This window comes from Daucus carota, chromosome 6, assembly GCF_001625215.2.
Source record: "Daucus carota subsp. sativus chromosome 6, DH1 v3.0, whole genome shotgun sequence".
In the NCBI taxonomy this organism is placed as follows: Eukaryota; Viridiplantae; Streptophyta; class Magnoliopsida; order Apiales; family Apiaceae; genus Daucus; species Daucus carota.
The window spans coordinates 40,058,968-40,081,197 of record NC_030386.2 but is presented as its reverse complement, the minus strand read 5'-3'; the positions used below and the strand labels follow the sequence as shown (position 1 = coordinate 40,081,197).

Sequence of the window (22,230 nt, the reverse complement as noted above, 5' to 3'; positions counted from 1 at the left end):
CTGATAGAACTACTTGCTTTACAATCTAATGAGAAAGGATCCCCCTCCCCCCTCTAATATTGACTTTGTAAATTCAAATTAATATTATATATTATTTTTAATATTAAATTTAAATTGATATATATTTTTAATTTATTTGGTAGAAAGAAAAGAAAATTGAACTACTTGCTTTTCTGTCTAAAGATCAAAATTTCTTCCCTCTAATATTGACTTTTAAATTTAAATTAATATAAATTAATATTTTTAAGATTTAATTTAAGTTAATATATTTTTTGATTTATTTTAAGAAAAAGGGGGGAGGGTTTTAGGCTGCATTTGACAAATGGACCCCCGTAGAGAAAGAAACAGAGGAGGATTGAAACTTCAAAAGGAGGTTGTATAGACAATACTTACAGAGATTCAGCGAGAAAGTGATGGTGATGGAAGATCCAAACCCTAAGACCTGCGAGAGATGTCATCACTGTGCCGGTCCTCTCTCCAAACACATGGTCTCTCTCTCTCTCTCTCTCTCTCTCTCTCTCTCTCTCTCTCTCTCTCCCTCCCTCCCTCCCTCTCCCTCCCTCCCCCTCTGTCCCTCCCTCTCTCCCCCCCCTTCCCCTCCATCACTCTCTGCCACTTAAATTTTTCCATATATATAAGCTATTAGCGAATCAAATTGTTCTGGGCACTACTTCCAATCGTGATTATTCCGTTATTTTATGCTTATATATTTACATATCTATCTAATTTGTCTCAGGAAACTAGCAATTGGACTATTGCGCCACTCATCAGGGACAGCTTTTCCATGGTAATATTTGTCATGAAATTAAAATCTTAACCAAGTGTTCTGATTTCATTTTTTTTACTATTAGTTTGTCATTATCATAATACTTTGTTAGCATTTGATAGATTGGTTCAGCTGTTGGTGGTACAGCTAGTGCATTCTACGGATTCAACCATGGTAAGGTTACTATTACAGCTTGTGATCTTTAGGTCTCTATCAGTTATAGAATTTAGGTCTACAGAAGTTTAAGCTCGATGTGTAGTCTATTAAGTGTTGAAATTAGTATATATTTTTGTTTCTTGCTGTAGTTTTAGTGACCTTGAATTTTAATGCTTGTCCATTATGTCTTTTTGCTACAGTGCTGTGTTGTGTTGTGTTATACACCCTCCATTTTGAAATATAAGTCGGTTGAATTTTCTGCACATAATTTCAAGTCCTTTTTAGTATTAATTATATTTTTTTATATATAAAAAGAAAATAAAAATTATTTCGACTATTCGTTTAAAAATTCTGAAGTGTGCAAAAAAGTCACATGACTTATGTTTTTCAAAGTGGAGGGAATATTGAAAATATTGTTTTTGCTACTGGTTGCATTTTCTGATATAATCGTGTGGCTATTGTAATCTAAAGTTCTTAACTATGTAAGAATAGCAAAGAAGTCATGTTTTCATATGCGATGGAATCCTGTATGAATTTATTATAATTTGGATGTATGAAGTATCATCCAAACTTTCTTCTTTTAATTGGTAAAGTCATTTGTTTTCAGCGATGCCAATTGTTCGGAGATGGGTTAAAGGACCTATGTGGCTGCATTTCCTTGTTGGTGTAAGTTTCTAGAACTGATCTATTGCATGGATTTTGATATTCCATATATTTTGGCTTGCTTACTTTTATCTTGTGAAGCTGGGTATTCTGGGACTCTAAATTTATCTTCTGTCTGAATTATGTCTGTGTTGTTACATGACTTCAAAGTGAAATTAGCTCGAAGTAAAACTGAAGCAGAAGTCGCCAGAAACAAATACTGAAATTGGTGAAGAATATAAGAAATAAACATAGATAATGATCCATGTAAGAACTCCATTAATAAATACTAGAAGCTGTATATGTAGTAGAAGAAAGAAAATAAAGCGCTTGGAGAAGAATGAGTTGTCATCTGCCTACACTCTAGATCAATGGTTACTAAAAATTCTACTTTCTATCTTATACTCTTATTTCTGATGAAATAGTTGATTGGGGAAGTGTCTTAATCTTTCTAATATGGTGTATAACTATTGTCCCTCACCTGTCAACTTGTTTTGCTGCAAATTCTTGCATCACTCAGAGAAATTGCGACTTATATTTTTGAGTACACGTTTTGTTGCTCAGCATATGCAATGGATACTCATGTTTACTTGCATATCTTGATGCATGATTTTGGATACTAAATTTTGGAACTATCATGTGAACACAGGCCCCACCGGTAATAGTTTTCTCTTCAGCTTGTGCAGGATTAGCAGGTAAGGCTTCCTGTTTGCTATATATATTGTTTGTACACAATGTTGGATAAACCTTGTATTATGATAACAATGTAGAAGTTCATCAGACCTGTCATTTAGTAAAATTATGAAGTATGAAGTTCTGTTGAAAACAATAATCGAATTCTCTTGTAGCCATCTAAGAACAAGGTATCAGGCCACCCTTGTGTATTAGCAAAAAAAGCAGGTGATCTGTCATATTCTCTCTTCATATATTTCTAAATTAACAGTCAATGTGTTCCATAATGAATTGGAGCCTAACTATAATAAATCATGATGCCTTGCAGCCAACTTCTTCTATTCGTTACCCATTTGATATTTTACTTTAATGTCAACCTCCCTACGGTCTGGTGAGCTGCTGCATGCATTTTATGAACTGTTGTTGATAAATTACATTGGGACCATTCTGGTTTGTTACCGTAACAAATGGAATATCCCTGACCTCCTTTGACAGTCTTGGGCAAAAGTCATATAGGTGGATCCAATAAAGATATAATCGCCTTATGTACTCCCAAATTGAAGTACCAAAGTCTCAGCTCATCTTGAAATTTTCATATTGACAAATCAGACCTATAGGTAGATAGATTTGATGTTAAAGTAACAAGTGTTGAACTTTTTTAAAATAAAATTTGTATGGCTAAATATACAGAAGTCGAGCATTTGATCATGATTACCAACATTTTGCATGGGCTTGGAAATCTGCAGGTGGTGCTGTTCCGGCACTTGCTCAACTTGCATCTTCATCTTATCACGCCGCTGTCTCATCACCGTCATTGCCCCCTCCATCCCCACAGGATGCAAAAATGAACAAATCAAGAACATCTTCTACCTTATAAGGATACATTGCAAGTGCACTAGATCTGTATGACTTGGTGAGTTGGGGGACAGAAGTAAACCAGGTGAGCGCTGGTTGCGGATCAAGTTTGAGGGAGGTATGCTTCTACTATGTGCAGAGTTATATAATCGGGCTTATATTTTATTATGTACTTAACAATCTACAACACAGACTTTGATTATTCCCTAGAATTCAGAAATATGTAAATGGTGTGATGTGATGCGATTTTCTATCAATAATCTTTACTGTTATACTGTGGGATTGAGTCTGATTGAGCTTGTTCAACCCCCCATTACACAATACTACAGACTACTGTATGGAAGTACCAAACCAACTTTGTAATTTATTTTTTTTGGGCAATTACGTCTGTTAATCTTTAAAACTCTTTTAGCATAGATTTAATTTTGCAGAATTGGTGACATGAGCTGCTGAACACTGCATGTCGGGGGCGTAGATTTTTTTTTCATTCAAAATTCAAGATTCTTATGATTCTCAATTTATCCAATACAATGTTACGACAAAACTATATTTATCGCATTTCACATCATATTTGTTAAAAACTTGTAGTGTGGGGATTTGGTAAGATATTAGAAAAGCTGTAGCTTTAGCTTTAAACAACATGGATAGCTGTAGGGCTGGAGCTGTTGGTTCTTCGATCTTGCATGACTGTTTAAGCTTCAATCTCACGCACGCATCATTGATATACTCAAACCAACCATTCTTATGCCAACTTTATCTTATACTCCAACAAATATATCTGTACCATTTGAAAAGTTGTTATGCATCTTCGATTTAAAAATATTCTTCTTCTCTGGAGGAGACACAGGGCCTGTGGCAATTTTTTCTTCTGGAATCGATACTTGTTTGAGAAACAAGTACTTTTAAGTTAACAAGATTAAAATTAATAAGAGAAATTTTAGAGCACCCGAATTCGTTACGAGATTGAATCTATACATCACATTTGATTGGTTATAATTTAATAGAGTATAATAAATTCTGAATATATAATAACTTTATCAATTAAAATATCGCAAATCGACATAATATCAATACATTATTTAGAAAGAATTTTGAGTACTCAATTGGAAAGAATTGAGTACTTAATTTGGATTCTCCGACCCTATTCCATTAATAAAATGTTTCATATACATATATTTTGAGTACATGTTTTAGACAACACACCCAGAACAACTAAATAGAAACTTTTAATATATTATTATAAAAAATATATCTTTCTGAGTTCCCCTTGTTGAATTAAATTTAGGGCTTTTTTTATTAATAATCACGTTTTCAATCTTATTTCCAAAAATACTATCTTATCCAATCTTATTTTCAAAAATACTACCTTCTCTAAAATATTTTCAAAAATACGGTGGTTGCATATGCAACCATATATGCAACTACAAATCCTGATTTCGAGTTCCAGTTTTCAAATGTCATTTTCGACCTCATATTTGGAACTCGAAATCAGGATTTGTAGTTGCATATATGGTTGCATATGCAACCACCGTATCTTTAGAAAATATTTTCAAAAAGGTAGTATTTTTGAAAATATTTTAGAGATTTGAAAATAAGATTGGATAAGGTAGTATTTTTGAAAATAAGATTGAAAAAACAATATACAAGATAATTCCCCTTAAATTTAAGTTGAATTTTCGTAATAAAATATTGACAGTTGAGTTTTGTAAGCTATGCTTCTGGATGCGGAACTTTAATGGAGGGTAATATTATTAGTATATTTCCAACTAAAAGAATATTGAAGAGCATGATTCTAAAATACCTAAAATAATAGCCGAAAAATTGCACTGCCCGAATAATAGGCATAGGCTGCTCTGCCCGAATAATTAGGGTATAAACCATACGTCTAAATTACTGCAAAAGCAGAGGTCTTGTGGTCTTCGAGAATTTGCTTTGACATTTGGAACAGAGTTTTTGCGGTACATGTCTGTCGTGTAATATTGATTTTCACTTTATCAAAATTTGAATTTGAATCCATATTATCATTAGTCTCAAAATTTTAATTTTTTATAATAAAAATCTCAAAATTAGTATCAAATATGAAATAAAAAATAATATAAAAATAATTTTAATATTTTTCAATATTAAATTATATAAAAATAAATCACACACTACTAAAAATAACTGATCACAGCGACCGATCAACTGTTAAACTAACTATTATAAAATAAATTTAAATAAACTCTTGATTTTTTATCTAATAATTAATAAATTAACTTTGATATCCGATTTCCGATTTTCGCAACCGAAAATATGAGCGGCGGTTTAAGATACTTGGGCAGTAAGCCACGACACGGTCGTTTCCTTTTTGAACGTGTGGAGAAAAGTGCATATAAACACGCCTCTCCATACAAACCTATGCTAACTTAAAACCTATTCTTCCTACACAAATAAAACCCTGCTTTTACCTTTAGTTATCAAACAAAACAGCAATGGCCGTTATTGATTTTTCTGGTTTCTCTTCAAAGCCACACAACAATGATATTGATAGTAATGGTTGTGTTGACAAGGTGAAGAGGATGGAGAAGAGGCCTAAGACGAAGATTGTGTGTACGTTGGGGCCTTCTTCGAGATCGGTGGAGATGATCGAGAGGTTGCTTGTTGCTGGGATGAATGTGGCTAGGTTTAACTTTTCGCATGGGAGCCATGAGTATCATCAGGAGACTCTTGATAATTTGAGAACTGCTGTTGTCAATACCTCTATTCCTTGTGCTGTTATGTTGGATACGAAGGTCTCTCTCTCTCTCTCTCTCCCTCTCCCTCTCCCTCTCCTCCCCCCCCCCTCTCTCTCTCTCCCTCTCTCCCTCTCCCTCTCTCTCTCTCTCTCTCTCTCTCACTCTCTCCCGTGTGTTAATCTCCTAGATCTCATAGAATCTTAATATGCATGTCTGTTTTTATGTTAATATTGTGTTTAAATGTTTCTGAGGCTTTAAGCACTTTAAACCCTTGGGCCTTTTCGGATTTTTACGGACTAATGATTTTAAAATATATTAATTGAAAGCATAGTTTATGATGATTGATGAGCTTACTATTTGGTTTGCCTATCGGTTTTTAGCTTTATAATGTATGTTTGGCGCAGAAGAACAGGGGAATTAATTAAAAAAATAATTTATTTGCAATAATATTCTTAATTGGTTTTTTAAAGTAGTAATTGATATTTTGCGATACAGCGAGGTGCTTGGAAGATCTATAAAGGGTTGTAATCTTATGAAGTGGTAATGCTAACTGGTTCCAAATACCTTTCCAGAAACTTAGCTGATGGATTGAGAAATTAAGTTTTGAGTACGACTTGTCTCTTATTTTGCATCTCTCAACCTACCTGCTTATTTTTTTGGAGTTGATAGAGATGTTAAACTATAAATTCTCGGGATGTGCTGTTTTTGTATATATTTAAAATTGAAGTTTAAAGATATAAATTTTTGTTATTTCAGTTTAATTATGCTTCTGTGAAGTAGAAACTAAACATCTCTGTCAGTTGCTAATTGTTAGATGAAAGTAGTAGGTTGTAAAAGTGGATATAGAATGTCTTTCTTATGAAAAAGTTTTGGTGAAGTTATATTCATGTATATTGTACTTAATGAAATTTCTTAATGTAGATGTTTCATCTTTGCAGGGTCCAGAAATTCGAACAGGGTTGTTGAAGGATGGTAAAAAAATCAATCTTCGGCAGGGTCAAGAAATCACTATCTCGACTGATTACACCATTCAAGGTGATGATGACATGATCTCGATGAGCTACAAGAAACTTGCTGAGGACGTAAAGCCAGACAGTGTTATTTTGTGTGCGGATGGAAGTATATCACTCAGAGTTTTATCTTGTGACAAGGAAAGAGGCTTGGTCAGATGTCGATGTGAAAATTCTGCAGCTTTAGGTGAAAAGAAGAATGTCAATCTTCCTGGTGTAATTGTTGATCTGCCAACATTAACTGAGAAGGACAAGGATGATATCTTAAACTGGGGAGTTCCTAACAAGATTGACATTATTGCTTTGTCATTTGTACGCAAAGGATCAGACCTCAAAGAGGTTAGGAAGCTGCTCGGTGATCATGCCAAGACTATAGTTCTGATGTCAAAGGTATGAGCCTAACCATGTTTCTGTCTTATCTTCCATATGCAATTGAGTACTATCAAATAGTACCAAGTACTTATATTGCATTTGTTTTTGTTGCTTTTGTAGGTTGAGAATCAAGAAGGGGTGGCCAACTTTGATGACATTCTTGCCAATACAGATGCATTTATGGTAGCTCGGGGTGACTTGGGTATGGAGATACCAATTGAAAAGATATTCCTAGCACAGAAGATGATGATCTCCAAGTGCAATGTGGCGGGGAAGGCTGTGGTGACTGCAACACAGATGCTAGAGTCAATGACCAAATCCCCACGACCTACTCGAGCGGAAGCAACTGATGTTGCCAATGCAGTTATTGATGGAACTGATTGTGTGATGCTTAGTGGTGAAACAGCTGCAGGGGATTACCCAGAACTTGCAGTTCAAACAATGGCTAATATTTGCTTAGAGGCAGAGAATTCCCTGAACTATTACGACATCTTTAAAAGGGTCATGGAAACTGCACCAAAGCCCATGACTCCATTAGAGAGTTTGGCTAGCTCTGCTGTGCACACTGCTACTTCCTCACAGGCAGTTCTGGTTGTGGTCCTAACTAGAGGTGGAACCACTGCAAAGCTGGTATCCAAATACCGACCAAAAATGCCAATCTTGTCTGTAATATTACCTGATGGAGCTACTGATTCTATGGATTGGTCAAGCACTCACCAGGCCCCGGCAAGGCATGGCCTTATATACAGTGGAATTGTGCCTCTATTGACTCCAGGATGGACAATAACTCCTCCTAATAGTTCCACAGAAGAAGTGATGAAGTATTCCATCGAATATGCAAAGACGAGAAACCTTTGCAAGCCGGGAGACGCAATCGTGGTGTTGCATTATGATGGCACATTTGGCATGCTCCAGATCTTGTTTGTGAAGTAACCACATTCTCTCCTCTTCCCTAATAAATTTTGCTAGATACCAGAATACTTGAGGCTATAGACTTATAAGTGTAGGTGCGTAAGTTTTGAGGCTGATAATTTGACTTGAATTTGCTATCACGTATGAAATTCGGTTTTGATCTTTGTTTTTTATATAAACAATATTCGATATGCTTGTTAAAAATTTCCTAGTATTAATTTAAGCACTTGTTAGTATAATCCCTTACAATATCTTCATAAAATTTTGAGAAAATAGATTTTTTTGTCACCCAACTTATTATTTATTTAGAAATCTACCACTGAATTATAATTTTTTTCTTTTTTGCCACTAGTGTTAGGTTCGGATTTTTTTTTGTCACTAACACTAGGTTCGGATTTGATTATTACTACTGAACTATAATTTTTTTTCTTTTTTGCCACTAATGTTAGGTTCGGATTTTTTTTTGTCACCAACGCTAGGTTCGGATTTGATTATTAACATTATGTTATTATATTTTTTCGACCATCTAAACGATATTTTTCGGAAATTTATTTTTCGGTAGTCTGTAATATAATGGTGATCTGTGTCTATATATTTATATGTAGTACTCCATGTGTGTCCTAGATATTTTATCTTGGAGGACGAGAGTACGGATTTTTTTTACTCAGAAAGAAAATCTCAAAATTAACTTATGAAACTATATTTATAAAAAGTGAGAACCTTAAAATACGTGACAAGTAGTGGTAAAGAACTATAAAGTCAAGTGATACTATATTTTTGTGGAGTCCTAAAATAATTTATAAAACTAAATTTTTTACATTCTTAAAATGTTTGTTAAACTCTCATACTTCAAGGTAAACTAGCCAGGGGACATATAGATGACTGTATATAATGTTACAGACACATATCATATCACCATAATATTGAAGACCACCACTATGTTTTTATAATTAAAAAAAAAATAACATATTGTTAATAATCAAATCAAAACATAACGTTAGTGACAAAAAAAAATCCAATGTTTTTTTAAGGAAAAAAATCCAACATTAAATTTTATTCAGAAAAAATAAAATAAAATAATTTTTGAAATTTTTCGGAATCTCAAAATGCGTGTCCAACTCTCATCCTCCAAGATAAACTACCTAGAACACTACATATAAAGATATAGACAAATATCAGATCGCCATTATATTGCAGACTAACACTATATTTTAATAATGCTAAAAAAATAACATAGTGTTAATAATCAAATCTGAACCTAACGTTAGTGACAAAAAAAAATCCAAACCTAACATTAGTGACAAAAAAGGAAAAAATTATAATTCAGTGGTAGGTTTCTAAACAAATAATAAGTTGGGTGGCAAAAAAATCTATTTTCCCTAAAATTTTCTAGTATCAGGTTAAATTCATTGTGTTTCTCTGTTAGATCTGTTCATGAAATGTAGCACTTGGCAGCATATGCTAATTTAGTCATTGCTCTTCACGCCATTGCACCTTAGTGTTTCAGTTTTTTTTTTTTTTTTTTAATTTAGTTTTGTCTCTTTGTTCTCGACTCAATTGCTTGTTGATAGAAAACAGATCTCATTCTTAAGAAACTCAAGTTTCTTGATAACGGTGGTTCTCTTGATTCTTAAATAAAACCGTAATTTGGAAATAATTTTGGACTCAGAATGTACAACCACGATATTTGAAAAAAGTTTATAAAATATTAAAAATGTGTATCCAACTGGAATTTTAATAAATCAATATCTATAAGTTTTAATAGTTAGTATATGATTTTGATTTATATAAATTATTAATGAAATTTGGCAGAGTTGACGTACAATCTTTTTAAAATTTAAACACGACATTTCAAAATACTTGGATTGTGCTGAGGTTTAAAAAAATATATATATAAAAAATAATTTCGTAAAATCCGTCATTTTATATGTTCGGGAAAATCTACCATCATTTGACTACAATTAAATTTTATTAAAATTATATAATTTTAATTGAATATCATCGAATTTTTACATATAATCTAAAATATCAATTAAATATTATCGAATTCTAATTAAATATTCTAAAAGTCTGATAATTTTTTAATAGTTGAATTGAGTACACCTAATTTTGAAAATGATTTTTTTTTTTCCTCAAAATTTCACTGAATATACATGTGAAACGACAGCTGGAAACAGAGAAAAGTCAGAAGAAAAAAAATCTATTTCAAATCGCAATATGAAAAGACAAAAGCAAACACTTATAAATATTCGCATGCTAAATCAGCCATAAACCCTTACCAACAAAAACCCTTGTTAAACTTCTTTCCTCTGTTTACAAAACAATGGCGTGGGGTGATTTCTTGAGTTTTTCTTCGAAAAGTAATAATGATAATAATGGTGAAGAGATGAAGCTCAAGGGGATGGAGAAGAGGCCCAGGACGAAGATTGTGTGTACGTTAGGGCCTTCTTCGAGATCGGTGGAGATGATTGAGAGGTTGCTTCTTGCTGGGATGAATGTGGCTCGGTTTAACTTTTCGCATGGGAGCCATGAGTATCATCAGGAGACTCTTGATAATTTGAGAACTGCTGTTCTTAATACCTCCATTCCTTGTGCTGTCATGTTGGATACTAAGGTCTCTCTCTCTCTCTCTCTCTCTCTCTCTCTCTCTCTCTCTCTCTCTCTCTCTCTCTCTCTCTCTCTCTCTCTCTCTCTCTCCCCCTCTCTCTCCCTCCCTCCCTCCCTCCCCCTCTCTCTCCCTCCCCCCTCTCTCTATCTTTGTTTTAAATTAAAATTCCTATTAAACCCTTGTCTCTTACCATGTCTAATTGACAACTCTCCGAATTAAGATGTTAGGAGTGCATGTAATAATCGAATTAATATTTTGTTCGTATTTTTTCTTTACCTTTCGCATTGTTCTGTTTCATGACCTAGCTATATAAACTCTGCTGTTTTTTAAACAAGTTTCAGACTTTGAACACTTGGAGCCCTTAATTCCATTTCTTTAAACATTAAACTGTAATGATCTTAGATTTTAAGAAATTGAAGGCACAGTTTATGGAACATATGATAAGGTTATTAATATTTAGGTTGTGTAATATAGCTTTATAAAGTATTTTCAATTTGCCAGTACTCTGGAACCGGCAGAAGTATTGGTTTTGTATGTAATTTTTGCTATTAATTGAGCAGTTTCATTGACTTCCTATAACTTGTAAATTCTAATTTCGATTTGTTGGAGGACTTATATTTCGAAGAACAAGGGAAATTAGAATCTGGACTAGTATCTTCTTGGAAAGAACTTAATAGGGATTATAATTCCACAATTCCGACATTTGTTTGTTTTCAAGTTAAATCTGTATATATATCTCTTTTGATTAAATATAATTTGTAGATAAGAACAAGTAGTTTGTGAAAGTGGATATATAATGTTTGCTTAATGATATCAAACTACATGTTAAAGATATGACCACGTATATTGTAGTTTAAGAGATGTCTAATGTTGATGTTTTACCTTTGCAGGGTCCAGAAATTCGAACAGGGTTCTTGAAAGATGGAAAGAAGATTAATCTCAAACAGGGTCAAGAGATTACTATCTCGACTGATTACACCATTCAAGGTGATGATGATGTAATCTCGATGAGCTACAAGAAGCTTACTGAGGATGTAAAGCCAGACAGTGTTATTTTGTGTGCGGATGGAAGTATATCACTCAGAGTTTTATCTTGTGACAAGGAAAGAGGCTTGGTCAGATGTCGATGTGAAAATTCTGCAGCTTTAGGTGAAAAGAAGAATGTCAATCTTCCTGGCGTTATTGTTGATCTGCCAACATTAACTGAGAAGGACAAGGATGATATCTTAAACTGGGGAGTTCCTAACAAGATTGACATTATTGCTTTGTCATTTGTACGCAAAGGTTCGGACCTTAAAGAGGTTAGGAAGCTGCTCGGTGATCATGCCAAGACTATAGTTCTGATGTCAAAGGTACTGTATGATCAAAAGTTCATAACTATGATTCTGTGTATTCCTGCGTACTAACTGGTATCTGTTTTGGTTAATTTTATAGGTTGAGAATCAGGAAGGGGTGGCCAACTTTGATGACATTCTTGCTAACACAGATGCATTTATGGTGGCTCGTGGTGACTTGGGTATGGAGATACCAATTGAAAAGATATTCCTAGCACAGAAGATGATGATCTCCAAGTGCAATGTGGCGGGGAAGCCTGTGGTGACTGCAACACAGATGTTGGAGTCAATGACCAAATCCCCACGACCAACTCGAGCTGAGGCAACCGATGTTGCTAATGCAGTTATTGATGGAACTGACTGTGTGATGCTTAGTGGTGAAACAGCTGCAGGTGATTACCCAGAACTTGCTGTTCAAACAATGGCCAATATTTGCTTAGAGGCTGAAAAATCTCTTGATTATAATGACATATTCAAAAGGATCATGGAAAATGCCCCTAAGCCCATGACTCCATTAGAGAGCTTGGCTAGTTCTGCTGTGCACACCGCGACCTCCTCCCAGGCAGTTCTAGTCGTGGTCTTAACTAAAGGTGGTACAACCGCAAAGCTGGTTGCTAAATACAGACCAAAAATGCCAATATTGTCTGTGATTTTACCAGATGCAACAAGTGAATCTATGGATTGGTCAAGCACTCACCAGGCTCCGGCAAGGCATGGTCTTATATACCGCGGGATTGTGCCTCTATTGACCCCAGGGTGGACTATAACTCCTCCTACAAGTTCTACAGAAAATGTTTTGAAGTATTCCATCGAATATGCAAAGTCTAGAAACCTTTGCAAGCTGGGAGATGCAATTGTGGTGCTGCATTATGATGGAGCATTCGGTATGCTCCAGATCTTGTTCGTGAAGTAACCACATCCACACCTATTCTCTAATAACTTTTGCTAGATTCATGCATATTTGAGGTTAGACTTGTATGTGAAGCTAGAGAAGTGAGCTCTGGTTTATTGAAAAACAAGTTCTGGTTTATAAAAAAACTGAGGCACGTACAAGTTCAAACCTACTCCTTAAAATTTTGGAATCTATGTTTTGATTTGTTGATTAATTTTATCGGGCGCAAAATGTATTTTTGATAAGATTGAACAAAGAATATGAGATATGATTTTAACTAAAAGAACTCTCTTTTAAGATTTTCAAAATTTATATTGCTGTAAATAGTTTTTTTTCCCTAATCTTTTAAGATATTTATACCTATTATTAAAATATTTATTTATATTTATTAAAAAAATTCATGACCTCTCAAACGAGTTTTTTAAGTACATGCATGTCTTTCACCTAAATAAGTCGGGGTTTATAGTTGTTGAGAGAAAATTTAACTATTTTATGTTCAAATTACATTAGCTCAATTGAATAATTATTTTAAATAATTTTTTGTAACTAATAATTTGTAATTATACTTGCTCCCAATAAAAAATTACAAAGTATCAGAATGAAATTATAAATGGTTATAACATGTTGAAAACTCAAAATGATATATTGGATAAATTATTGAAACCAATTAAATAAACTTTTTTGTATATCTTTGTATTGATCCATTATCCCATGTAGACAAAAGAGGAGATACACTTGTTTGTTCATAATTTTCTTGTGGCTGATGTCGTCTCACAAAAACAGTCATAATCTCCGTGAGATCCAGGATTTCTTAAAGGAATAATTTTACAAATTCCACCATTATACCCCATATTCAAGCAATATTTATTACATCCATCAGGACCTCCGTAACATGGTCCCATGTCTAAAAGCGGGGGTTGTTGAGCACTTACGAGTCCTGTGTCACGTCAATATAAATAATTTTAGTGATTTCGTTAAAACTTTTTAATATGCTAACTATATATATAAAAGTACTCAAATGAAAGAAATCTTTACTTTATATAATACACTGTTCTACATAAATTGATTATATCTGTAGATATGTTGTAAAAAAAGTGAGAGTAAGAAAGTGATAATACCTTTATTTATGGATAAAACAATGATAAAGAAGGTTATGAATAGAACATCCGAAAATAAGGAGATGTTCTTCCTTGCCATTGTTTATAATAAGCTTGCTCTTGTAAAGCACAAAGCAAAATTATCCCAAATTGATATTATATGAGCAATTGCAAATGAGTGACATGATATTTATAATAGAAAGATAGTTAATTATGTTGTTAATGTTGAAGATTACATAAAATCTTTTCGATTTCGTTTTTCAATTTTTAAAGGGAGTAAATTTTCATATATAGTAAATCTTGAAGATTGAAGATTTTTATTCTATAAATCTAAACTCAAAAGATTTACTTTGCATTGATATTTAAGAAAGGTGTTACTGTGTGCCTGCTTGGCAACCTTGCTTCTGACTTTTTGCCAAGAAGCCGATTTCTATTCTTTTTGACTTGTTTGTGTAAAACGTGAGAAGCATTTATGAAAAGTTGAGATACTATTTCTTTTTTATTTTTTTTCCAAACAATTTAATCATTTATAAATATTAATTTACTTCTCACTTTTGGTCCGCTTCTTTACTCTAAATAAAAAGCACTTTTTTAAGTTTATCCAATCGGTTCTTATAATGGGACCGTTTGACTGAATTTAAAAAAAGTGACTTATTACTTAAGTAAAAAAGTGAATTATAAATAAAAAATTGGCTTAAACTTATAAGTTATTAAAAGTGTTTGGATACCCATGACTTATAAGTTGCAAAGAAGCTCCAAATCAAAAAAAAGCTAGGTTTTCTAGCTTTTTTTTCTTGGCTTCTCAAACACCATTTTAAGCACTTCTTTCAACTACCCAAACGCTCCGAAAAAACCGATGCCCACTTTTTTTAATAAATAAGCCATAAGCCGGGGTTGCCAAACACCCACAGTGAAAATGTTTCACTTAAAGTTGGATATTATACAAAATCTTTTAGATATTGTTACTAGTTTTCTTTTAGAAAATATATTTTTTATATAGGAAAATGTTGGGTACTCTAAAATATTATCCCAATTTTTTCCCCAAATGATGTGTCGAAATCTAATTCGCTGCATTCACGCTAATAATAAAGAAACCCCCTTGTGTATACATTAATCACCCAATCACAATTTTCCACTCGTCTCATCATTTGGCAAAGAAATTGAGGAAATTTAGTAGCATTTGAATTTATTAAATATATATATTTGTAGAGTTAAGTTCCATGTAGTCCACATATTTACTGTAGTACCGTAGACCACGTATGTTGAATGACATAAAAACATTGCAAAATGTATGAAACTTGTTATTTTGTGAAATACATTCTATAAATATCACTATTTCATGAAAAATATTTAAAATCATTTATGTTCGACAAGTAGAACACATATGTTCTGTAATATGTAAATATGTTCTGCAAACTTAACATGTTTTGCAGAATAATGTGTTTTTCACTATTCAACTTGTAGAATGTTTAGGATTGCCAAAATTTTTAACAAAATAATGATGTTTATAAAACATGATTTGCAAAATAACACATTTTATAATGTTTTTATGTCATTTTATAGTTGCAGAACATACGTGGTCTACAGTACTACAGTAAATATGTGGACTACATGGAACTTTGTTCTATATTTGTAATATTTATAATCATATAAATATATCTGGTATAACTATAAGTATATTTCGGCCCAAATATCTTGGTCAGACCCAAATACCGTGGTCAAACCCCGATATATTGATCCAACCCAAATATAAGCCCATTCTCGGGTTGGGCCATCACAATAAGTCGGTACAAATAGTCCTATAAAAGCCCACCAAACCCTAGTCACAAACCCAACACTACTTGATCTTATCCGAGCGCGATGCCTAGATTGAACGGCGGCGATCGGTTGATTAATTGCCCAGTCGTGACTGCCGGCGATTCTTACATCCTCGTATCGTCGTTTTCAATCTTTTCATCGGCGCGATGAAGACTGTCCGCCACCGGAGAATGTTCCGATTGATTTTAATCGTCGGCGATGATGGCTTGAGCGGACTATCCCAAATTTTAATTATCTTAATTATATTTTATTTTTTCTGTTGTTTATGAGGTTACCGAATTAATCCCTGTACGCCAAATGTCAATTATAGTAAAAGGCTTCTTATTGTGCGATTAATCCATTAATTTTGTTAGATATTAATTAATTTTGTTTTTGTCCGAATTTGCGTGATTATCAAATTGTGTTTGTGCTTTGATATTATATATGTTAATTGATATAGTATCGTGCAATTTGAGATAGTTATTGCCACATTGTGTTATTCTATTTGTGTTTGTTTAATTGTTTGTACATTGTGTAGTTACCTTGAACAGTACAAGGGATTCACAATTAATTTTGGTTGATTTAGGAATTACATACATATATGTGGGTAGTTTAATTTGGTTTTTTTGCTAAGATAGGTGTAGAGTATGAACAAGATCATTGTACTGTATCGGATGATAATTGTAATTTTGAGCATAGCTAGGTAAGACTTTAGAAAATTCTCGATGTCTTTTACACTGATAAAGTGTTCTAGTTAACGTTTTAGTTGCAGACTTGCAGGGTAAAGTTGAATGCTGTCGGGATGGAGGAGTGTACAGAGATGTGAGATTTGAGTGCACAGAGCATTGAGGTTTTGATGAATGTTGATCGATGGATTCTATATTGTATTGTTTTTTATTTGGTGATTTGAGTGTGTAATAAGGTTTTTGCTGATCAGTGAGAATGTGAGATCCTGTTTTGTATTGCTATTTCAATCGCTTTTGTTTAGAGCTAAGGATCTCTTTCTGATCTGTAAAACCTGATTTGATCAATGTAATCTACTTTAAATTGCCAATAACAAACTGACCAGGTTATATCATATTGCTGTAAAAAAATTTTACCCCATAGTAAAGTGTTTGTGGTGTCACTCAAATCTGTGATGTAGTAGTTTTTTTTTGGTTAATCGAATTAGTTTTGTTCCAAGTAAACAATTCAGTCAGTTTTCTTATTATTTTTAAATATGCTAATTTTACCGTCTCTGAATTTGTCTCTGTATTTTCAATCGTAAGATTTGAGAGTGAAACAGATGGTTGCGATTTCAATGAAAACAGTTGTATTCTTCTGTGTAGTTTGAATTAGAAAGTGAGAATAGAGATAAACAGAACATAGCTAATATCGTAACAGAGAAAACGAAGCTTAGTAAAAATTACTATCGAGTTTGATATATACTGTTCTTGTCCCATGTAAATTTATGTCAGACGGAATCTCTAACAACTAGGGGTGATCAAAAAACCGCCCACACCGCGTAAACCGCCCGCACCGCACCAAACCGCACCACAAAACGCGGTTTTTAATTTTCGTGGTGCGGTTGCGGTTTGAATTTTTCACAAACCGCGCGGTGCGGTGCGGATTGCGGTTTGACATATTAGTAGTGCGGTTCAAACCGCACCGCACCGCAATATTATATATATATATATAGGGGATAGTTCAACGAGGAACTCCCTTATCCGAGTAACTGAGTAACTCTGCATCTGAGCCATACACGCTACCCTGATGTAACTGCAAACCTTACCCTCATGTAACTGCAAAACTTACACACCTTACGTCAATTCTAAAACACATAGTCACATATAATTTTTTTCTATTATTTATTTTATATTACATATTATTAATATTTTTATTTTGATATCATATTTCTTATGATCCATATTTTAAATATTTTATATAAAAATAATGTTTACAAAGTAGAGAATAAGATGTTCTGTATCTGAAAAACTTAGAATAAATTTCATATAAAAAAATATGAAACATAAAAACTGTTAAAAATTAGAGAACACATAATAAAAACTTAAATATATAACACATAAAATACAGAACATGTGAGAAAAATTTTAAATTTTAAACATTAGACACGGAATTTAATATAAAAAAGCACACAACACAATTGAAATATATACAAAAAATCAATAATTTAAAGAACGGAACAATGATATATACTGAACACAAAACATTACTACACACCTTTTTTTTAAAACAACAAATATAATATGTTATTTAAAATAGAAAAACTTAAAATTATATTTTAATATGATACAAGTTACAAATACAGAACATATAAAATACAGAACAAGAACACAAATATACAAACAATACAGTACGGTACACATAAAAACTTTAAAAATACATACTAAAATATAAAATAATATTTTATTTTCTACTATAAAATACAGGACACATAAAAGAATTAAAAATAAGAAAAAATGGATAATTAGAAGTATGTTTATAGAATAATTGAAAATACAGAACAAGAAGAAATATAATATTAAATAATACAGAACACTATAATTTTTAGAAAAAATATGTACTGAAACATAGAATATTGGGAAATAGAAAAAACAGAAAAAAAAAATATTAATAACAACATTGATCATAACTGGTGTAAACATGGAATAACCGTCACGTCTCTGTACACCGCGTGAGCTTCTTATTCATTCATTCAGTTATATATCTAAAGAGTTCCCAAGTTACCAAATATAGTGGTTACTCGCTGAGAAGGCCCCTATATATATATATATATATATATATATATATATATATTAGTGATTGTCAAATAAAATTATATTATACATATATATTATTTATAATTATGTTATATATGTTTTTTAATTGTTAAATCTCTTCAAATAATAGTTAATTATTATTTTATCAATCTCGCATTACTATTATACCAAATTTGTATGAAATGATTATATTATTATAATATATCTCTTGGTAGTTAGTACTCATATTTATTATCATATTTACATTTTTGTTTGTGTTATTTTAGTAGTTGTTGTAGCTCTGAAATGATAAATATCATATAAATTCATTACATGCAAAGTTTTTAATTATTGTATATTTAAATTTTATTTCTAACTTCAACTAAAAATATTTATTCTTAAGCATACAAACCGCACCGCACCACACCGCATTTTTGTGGTGCGGTTTACGCGGTTTTTATGCTAGCGTGGTGCGGTTGTGGTTTGAGTTTTCAACCAAACCGCATGCGCGGTTTGGTTCGCGGTTTTAGCGAAAAACCGCACCGCCCGCACCGCGATCACCCCTACTAACAACAGTTCACCAACTAATTGACAAGAAGTGAAGCGGAATTAACCAGCTGGTTTTTGCTTCATAAGTGTTAATAGATCTAGAGCAGAGATATATAGTTGCATAGTTTATAAATTCAACTACATGACCAGGAACATCAAATTTGCTACTCAATGACAGTAAGCAAGTGCAAAACGTAACACACGGTCCCCTCTGATCGGAGTGTGCGAAATGGGGCTGCTAACAATCAGCACACCGTAGGTAATAAAAATTAAATCATTCGATCAGGGCCGTTCTAAAAAGTGCCCTTGATCGATATGATTCTCACGTCGACAAACTATTAAGTATTTCTATAAATCATATGCAATTAGCGTATAAACTAGTGAAGTAAAACTTCCATTACAGGTGGTCTGCAGGTATTCCAGAATGAGTTTAGAGGACTCAGAACTGTTTGCCAGTGTAAGTCTGGCCAAAGCCCCAGTTAGAAGGAGCCACGTTCTTGGAAACAACGGCGCGTCCATCGCTCGTCCGGACCTTGAAAGAGAGAGCCTGGCCATCGAGGAAAGCATTGCTCTGCCAGTTCTGGCCCCAATTGCGTGACAATCGTTGCCATCGAGTTCTGGAGCCTTTGATGGCGACAGACACCACATCACCAGCCCCACCGACATTGGTCACTAGTATCAGGTTGAAGTACGAGTGTCCGTTAATAGTGAATCTGATCCCTCCGCTCTTTCTGCAAGCAACCCTGTGAAAATTGTAACAGCACATTAGCTATGAAATTCAAGATGTTTTATATGCATTTTACGCGCATTCAGAGATTTCAGCTAAATGTTTTCAAGCATACCTTCTGTATTGGACAGGGACTATTCCAGCTTTGTACTGAGCCATGTGCAAGAATATCGGCTGTGCAAGATCAAAGTGCTTCAACGGAGGATTACACCATCCTCCAGCATTGTTCGGGAGAGCGCTGTTTGGAGGGCAAAAGTTTGTTGCAGTCACAGTGATGGATCCAGGGAGACACCACTTGACATTCACACATTTGATCTCAAAGCAAGCTCCACAAGTGAGGCCAGTGTTGAACAGCGCAGTACTCAGGGCAGCTGTGTTCGTACCATAACCCTGGCTATAAAGATTTCCATATCCGCAAGCTCCTCCTGCATTACACATCAAACTCTACATGAGCTTACATGACACGAAACATACACGAAGAAAAGAAATCAATGCAGGGGATCTCAGTCTGAGTCCGAGCCTTACCCATTGTACCAGAAGCATCAGCTTCTCCGTAGAAGGTTGCATGAGCATCAGACCATTGTCCATGAACACATTTCATCGCGACGAATGACAATAATATAACTGAAATCAGTCCATTGAAATGCTCCATTGCCTGCAAAAAGATGAAATTTTTCCTACCATAAGAAACCAAGATTTGATGTTGGTATAAAACAAAAGAAGAGAAAGATGTGCTTACAGATGATTGGAAACCTGATCAGAAAGTCAATGAGGAAGAACTAACAGAGAAAAAGGTGAAGAATTTGCTAGAAAATTAAACTCTATTTATAGATTAGAAAGGAGAGAGACATAATTATATTTCTAAGTTTCTGAAGCAATGGGCTAATGATTCTTTCTAATTATTTAATCCTCACCCTCACCATCATCTTTTGCACATTCTTAGGAAACAAATTGCACAGGCAACATACACCACAAGTACATGTGCTCAGATCATAAATTCAATTTAAATACTCTCGAATTCAATAACAGACATCTGGTGTTTCAGTCTTCCTTCGCTTTCAGGACCTATCCGAAATAAAATCCAATACTTTTTTCCATTATGTTTAAAAGTGACAAAAATGTTTCAATCAGAACGAATTCGGAGCCATCCACAAAAATTCAAAATTTCGGATTCGATCATAATAGGCATCCGAAATGTAAGGATCATATGATACAAACTTGTAGTATAATCCAAATTGTCTGATTATCATTGTTAATTAGTGATTATGTCAACTTAAGGTAATGAGGTTGATTAAGGTACAAACTAAACTTGTTCCGTATGGTTGGCTAATTATAAGCAATCAGTGGGAGTCAGAAGTAAACAAATCTCTCCGTTTTCAAGGGAATTTGATGCCCTATAACATTAGGTCATGTGGGATGGTGGATGAAATTATTGAAATGCATGTGCCCTAATTAAGAACTCCAATTTGGCCATTTTATTTCATTAGTTTTCTTCAAAGACCCTTTGACTTTCTGTGAAACAATGCTGAAACATGTAATTACTTGATTAGTAACAATATTTCTTGATTAGTATGCTAATGTGAGAAGCAAAGGTAAGCTAAAAAGTTCCCCACTTGGCAGTTGGCACCAAGTAGGCATGTTACATTTCCAGAACTGAGAATGAGAATTCTCTCAGCACACACATTCCATGTTCAACACACAGGTTTGCAGTTGGCATGATCAAAGACTTTCGTGTCGAGAAAGACCCGACAGATACCAAGTAGACACTTAAGTATCGTGTCGTACCACGACTATACCATTACACCTGTTATATAGAAAGCGGAACAAGAGAAAGAAACAAAAAGAAAGGTTAGCACTAGCTTTACTGGTGATTAATTGCTTATCACATGGGAAATCTGTGGTTGATCTTTTAGTCCACTAATTTATAAATTAGCACTTTGTTTTCTTTTGACAAGAGAACAAAACAAGATATTCTTTTCGCTTTTTAATGTATGCCTGTACAGGTGAAATCACTCCACAAAATCTTCGAAATTCATGAACCAGTTCACAGAATCGTATATTGTATTCCTATCCAAGAGTTTATTTAGCTTATCATTCCGATTGATTAGTTCAGTTTTGGATAATTAATCCGATTAAGCATGAGTCTGAGTGTTCGAACCATCAGACTGATCTATTATCACGTCGTATTTTAATATTAAAATTTTATTTAGACATAAAATATTTGAAAAGCTATAAAATTCTATTTTTATAAAAATTTAACATATGTGTTAAATAACGAAAAAAATGTATAAAATGAGAGATGGAGATTAAAACAAGTTATTGAATTAGGGATCGACTCCTTTTTTAAATGCAATCAATATGAGGTGGACTCGTAGGTATATTTGAGATG

The 22,230-nt window shown here is 33.5% G+C and overlaps 4 protein-coding genes across 4 annotated transcripts; 3 read left to right on the top strand and 1 right to left on the bottom strand.

Moving 5' to 3' along the window:
• The first annotated feature begins 311 nt into the window (after positions 1–311).
• Positions 312–3,494, top strand: LOC108225117 (uncharacterized). Its single transcript, XM_017399931.2, has 6 exons — positions 312–488; positions 737–787; positions 889–940; positions 1,530–1,588; positions 2,214–2,259; positions 2,983–3,494. The coding sequence occupies exons 1-6, from the start codon at positions 414–416 to the stop codon at positions 3,111–3,113; spliced, it is 414 nt and encodes a 137-aa protein (XP_017255420.1). The 5' UTR covers positions 312–413; the 3' UTR covers positions 3,114–3,494.
• A 1,971-nt stretch (positions 3,495–5,465) lies between these two features.
• Positions 5,466–8,303, top strand: LOC108225369 (probable pyruvate kinase, cytosolic isozyme). The gene is made up of 3 exons (XM_017400215.2): positions 5,466–5,862; positions 6,744–7,205; positions 7,308–8,303. The coding sequence occupies exons 1-3, from the start codon at positions 5,563–5,565 to the stop codon at positions 8,118–8,120; spliced, it is 1,575 nt and encodes a 524-aa protein (XP_017255704.1). The 5' UTR covers positions 5,466–5,562; the 3' UTR covers positions 8,121–8,303.
• A 2,044-nt stretch (positions 8,304–10,347) lies between these two features.
• LOC108226573 (probable pyruvate kinase, cytosolic isozyme) lies at positions 10,348–13,127 on the top strand. Its single transcript, XM_017401544.2, has 3 exons — positions 10,348–10,713; positions 11,598–12,059; positions 12,142–13,127. Exons 1-3 carry the CDS (start codon positions 10,423–10,425, stop codon positions 12,952–12,954), a joined length of 1,566 nt encoding a protein of 521 aa, XP_017257033.2. The 5' UTR covers positions 10,348–10,422; the 3' UTR covers positions 12,955–13,127.
• A 6,084-nt stretch (positions 13,128–19,211) lies between these two features.
• Positions 19,212–20,755, bottom strand: LOC108225470 (expansin-A15). The gene is made up of 4 exons (XM_017400339.2): positions 20,581–20,755; positions 20,367–20,496; positions 19,957–20,266; positions 19,212–19,857 (listed from the first exon to the last, which is right to left on the bottom strand). The coding sequence occupies exons 2-4, from the start codon at positions 20,491–20,493 to the stop codon at positions 19,554–19,556; spliced, it is 741 nt and encodes a 246-aa protein (XP_017255828.1). The 5' UTR covers positions 20,494–20,496; positions 20,581–20,755; the 3' UTR covers positions 19,212–19,553.
• Positions 20,756–22,230: the final 1,475 nt, after the last annotated feature.

Coding starts and splice junctions, on each gene's coding strand:
- LOC108225117 (XM_017399931.2), top strand. CDS start 414: ATGGTGATGGAAGATCCAAACCCTAAGACCTGCGAGAGATGTCATCAC. Junction 1,589..2,213: donor GGCTGCATTTCCTTGTTGGT/GTAAGTTTCTAG, acceptor ATGTGAACACAG/GCCCCACCGGTAATAGTTTT. Junction 2,260..2,982: donor AGCTTGTGCAGGATTAGCAG/GTAAGGCTTCCT, acceptor GGAAATCTGCAG/GTGGTGCTGTTCCGGCACTT.
- LOC108225369 (XM_017400215.2), top strand. CDS start 5,563: ATGGCCGTTATTGATTTTTCTGGTTTCTCTTCAAAGCCACACAACAAT. Junction 5,863..6,743: donor CTGTTATGTTGGATACGAAG/GTCTCTCTCTCT, acceptor TCATCTTTGCAG/GGTCCAGAAATTCGAACAGG. Junction 7,206..7,307: donor CTATAGTTCTGATGTCAAAG/GTATGAGCCTAA, acceptor TTGCTTTTGTAG/GTTGAGAATCAAGAAGGGGT.
- LOC108226573 (XM_017401544.2), top strand. CDS start 10,423: ATGGCGTGGGGTGATTTCTTGAGTTTTTCTTCGAAAAGTAATAATGAT. Junction 10,714..11,597: donor CTGTCATGTTGGATACTAAG/GTCTCTCTCTCT, acceptor TTACCTTTGCAG/GGTCCAGAAATTCGAACAGG. Junction 12,060..12,141: donor CTATAGTTCTGATGTCAAAG/GTACTGTATGAT, acceptor TTAATTTTATAG/GTTGAGAATCAGGAAGGGGT.
- LOC108225470 (XM_017400339.2), bottom strand. CDS start 20,493: ATGGAGCATTTCAATGGACTGATTTCAGTTATATTATTGTCATTCGTC. Junction 20,267..20,366: donor TGATGCTTCTGGTACAATGG/GTAAGGCTCGGA, acceptor TGTGTAATGCAG/GAGGAGCTTGCGGATATGGA. Junction 19,858..19,956: donor GTCCCTGTCCAATACAGAAG/GTATGCTTGAAA, acceptor CAATTTTCACAG/GGTTGCTTGCAGAAAGAGCG.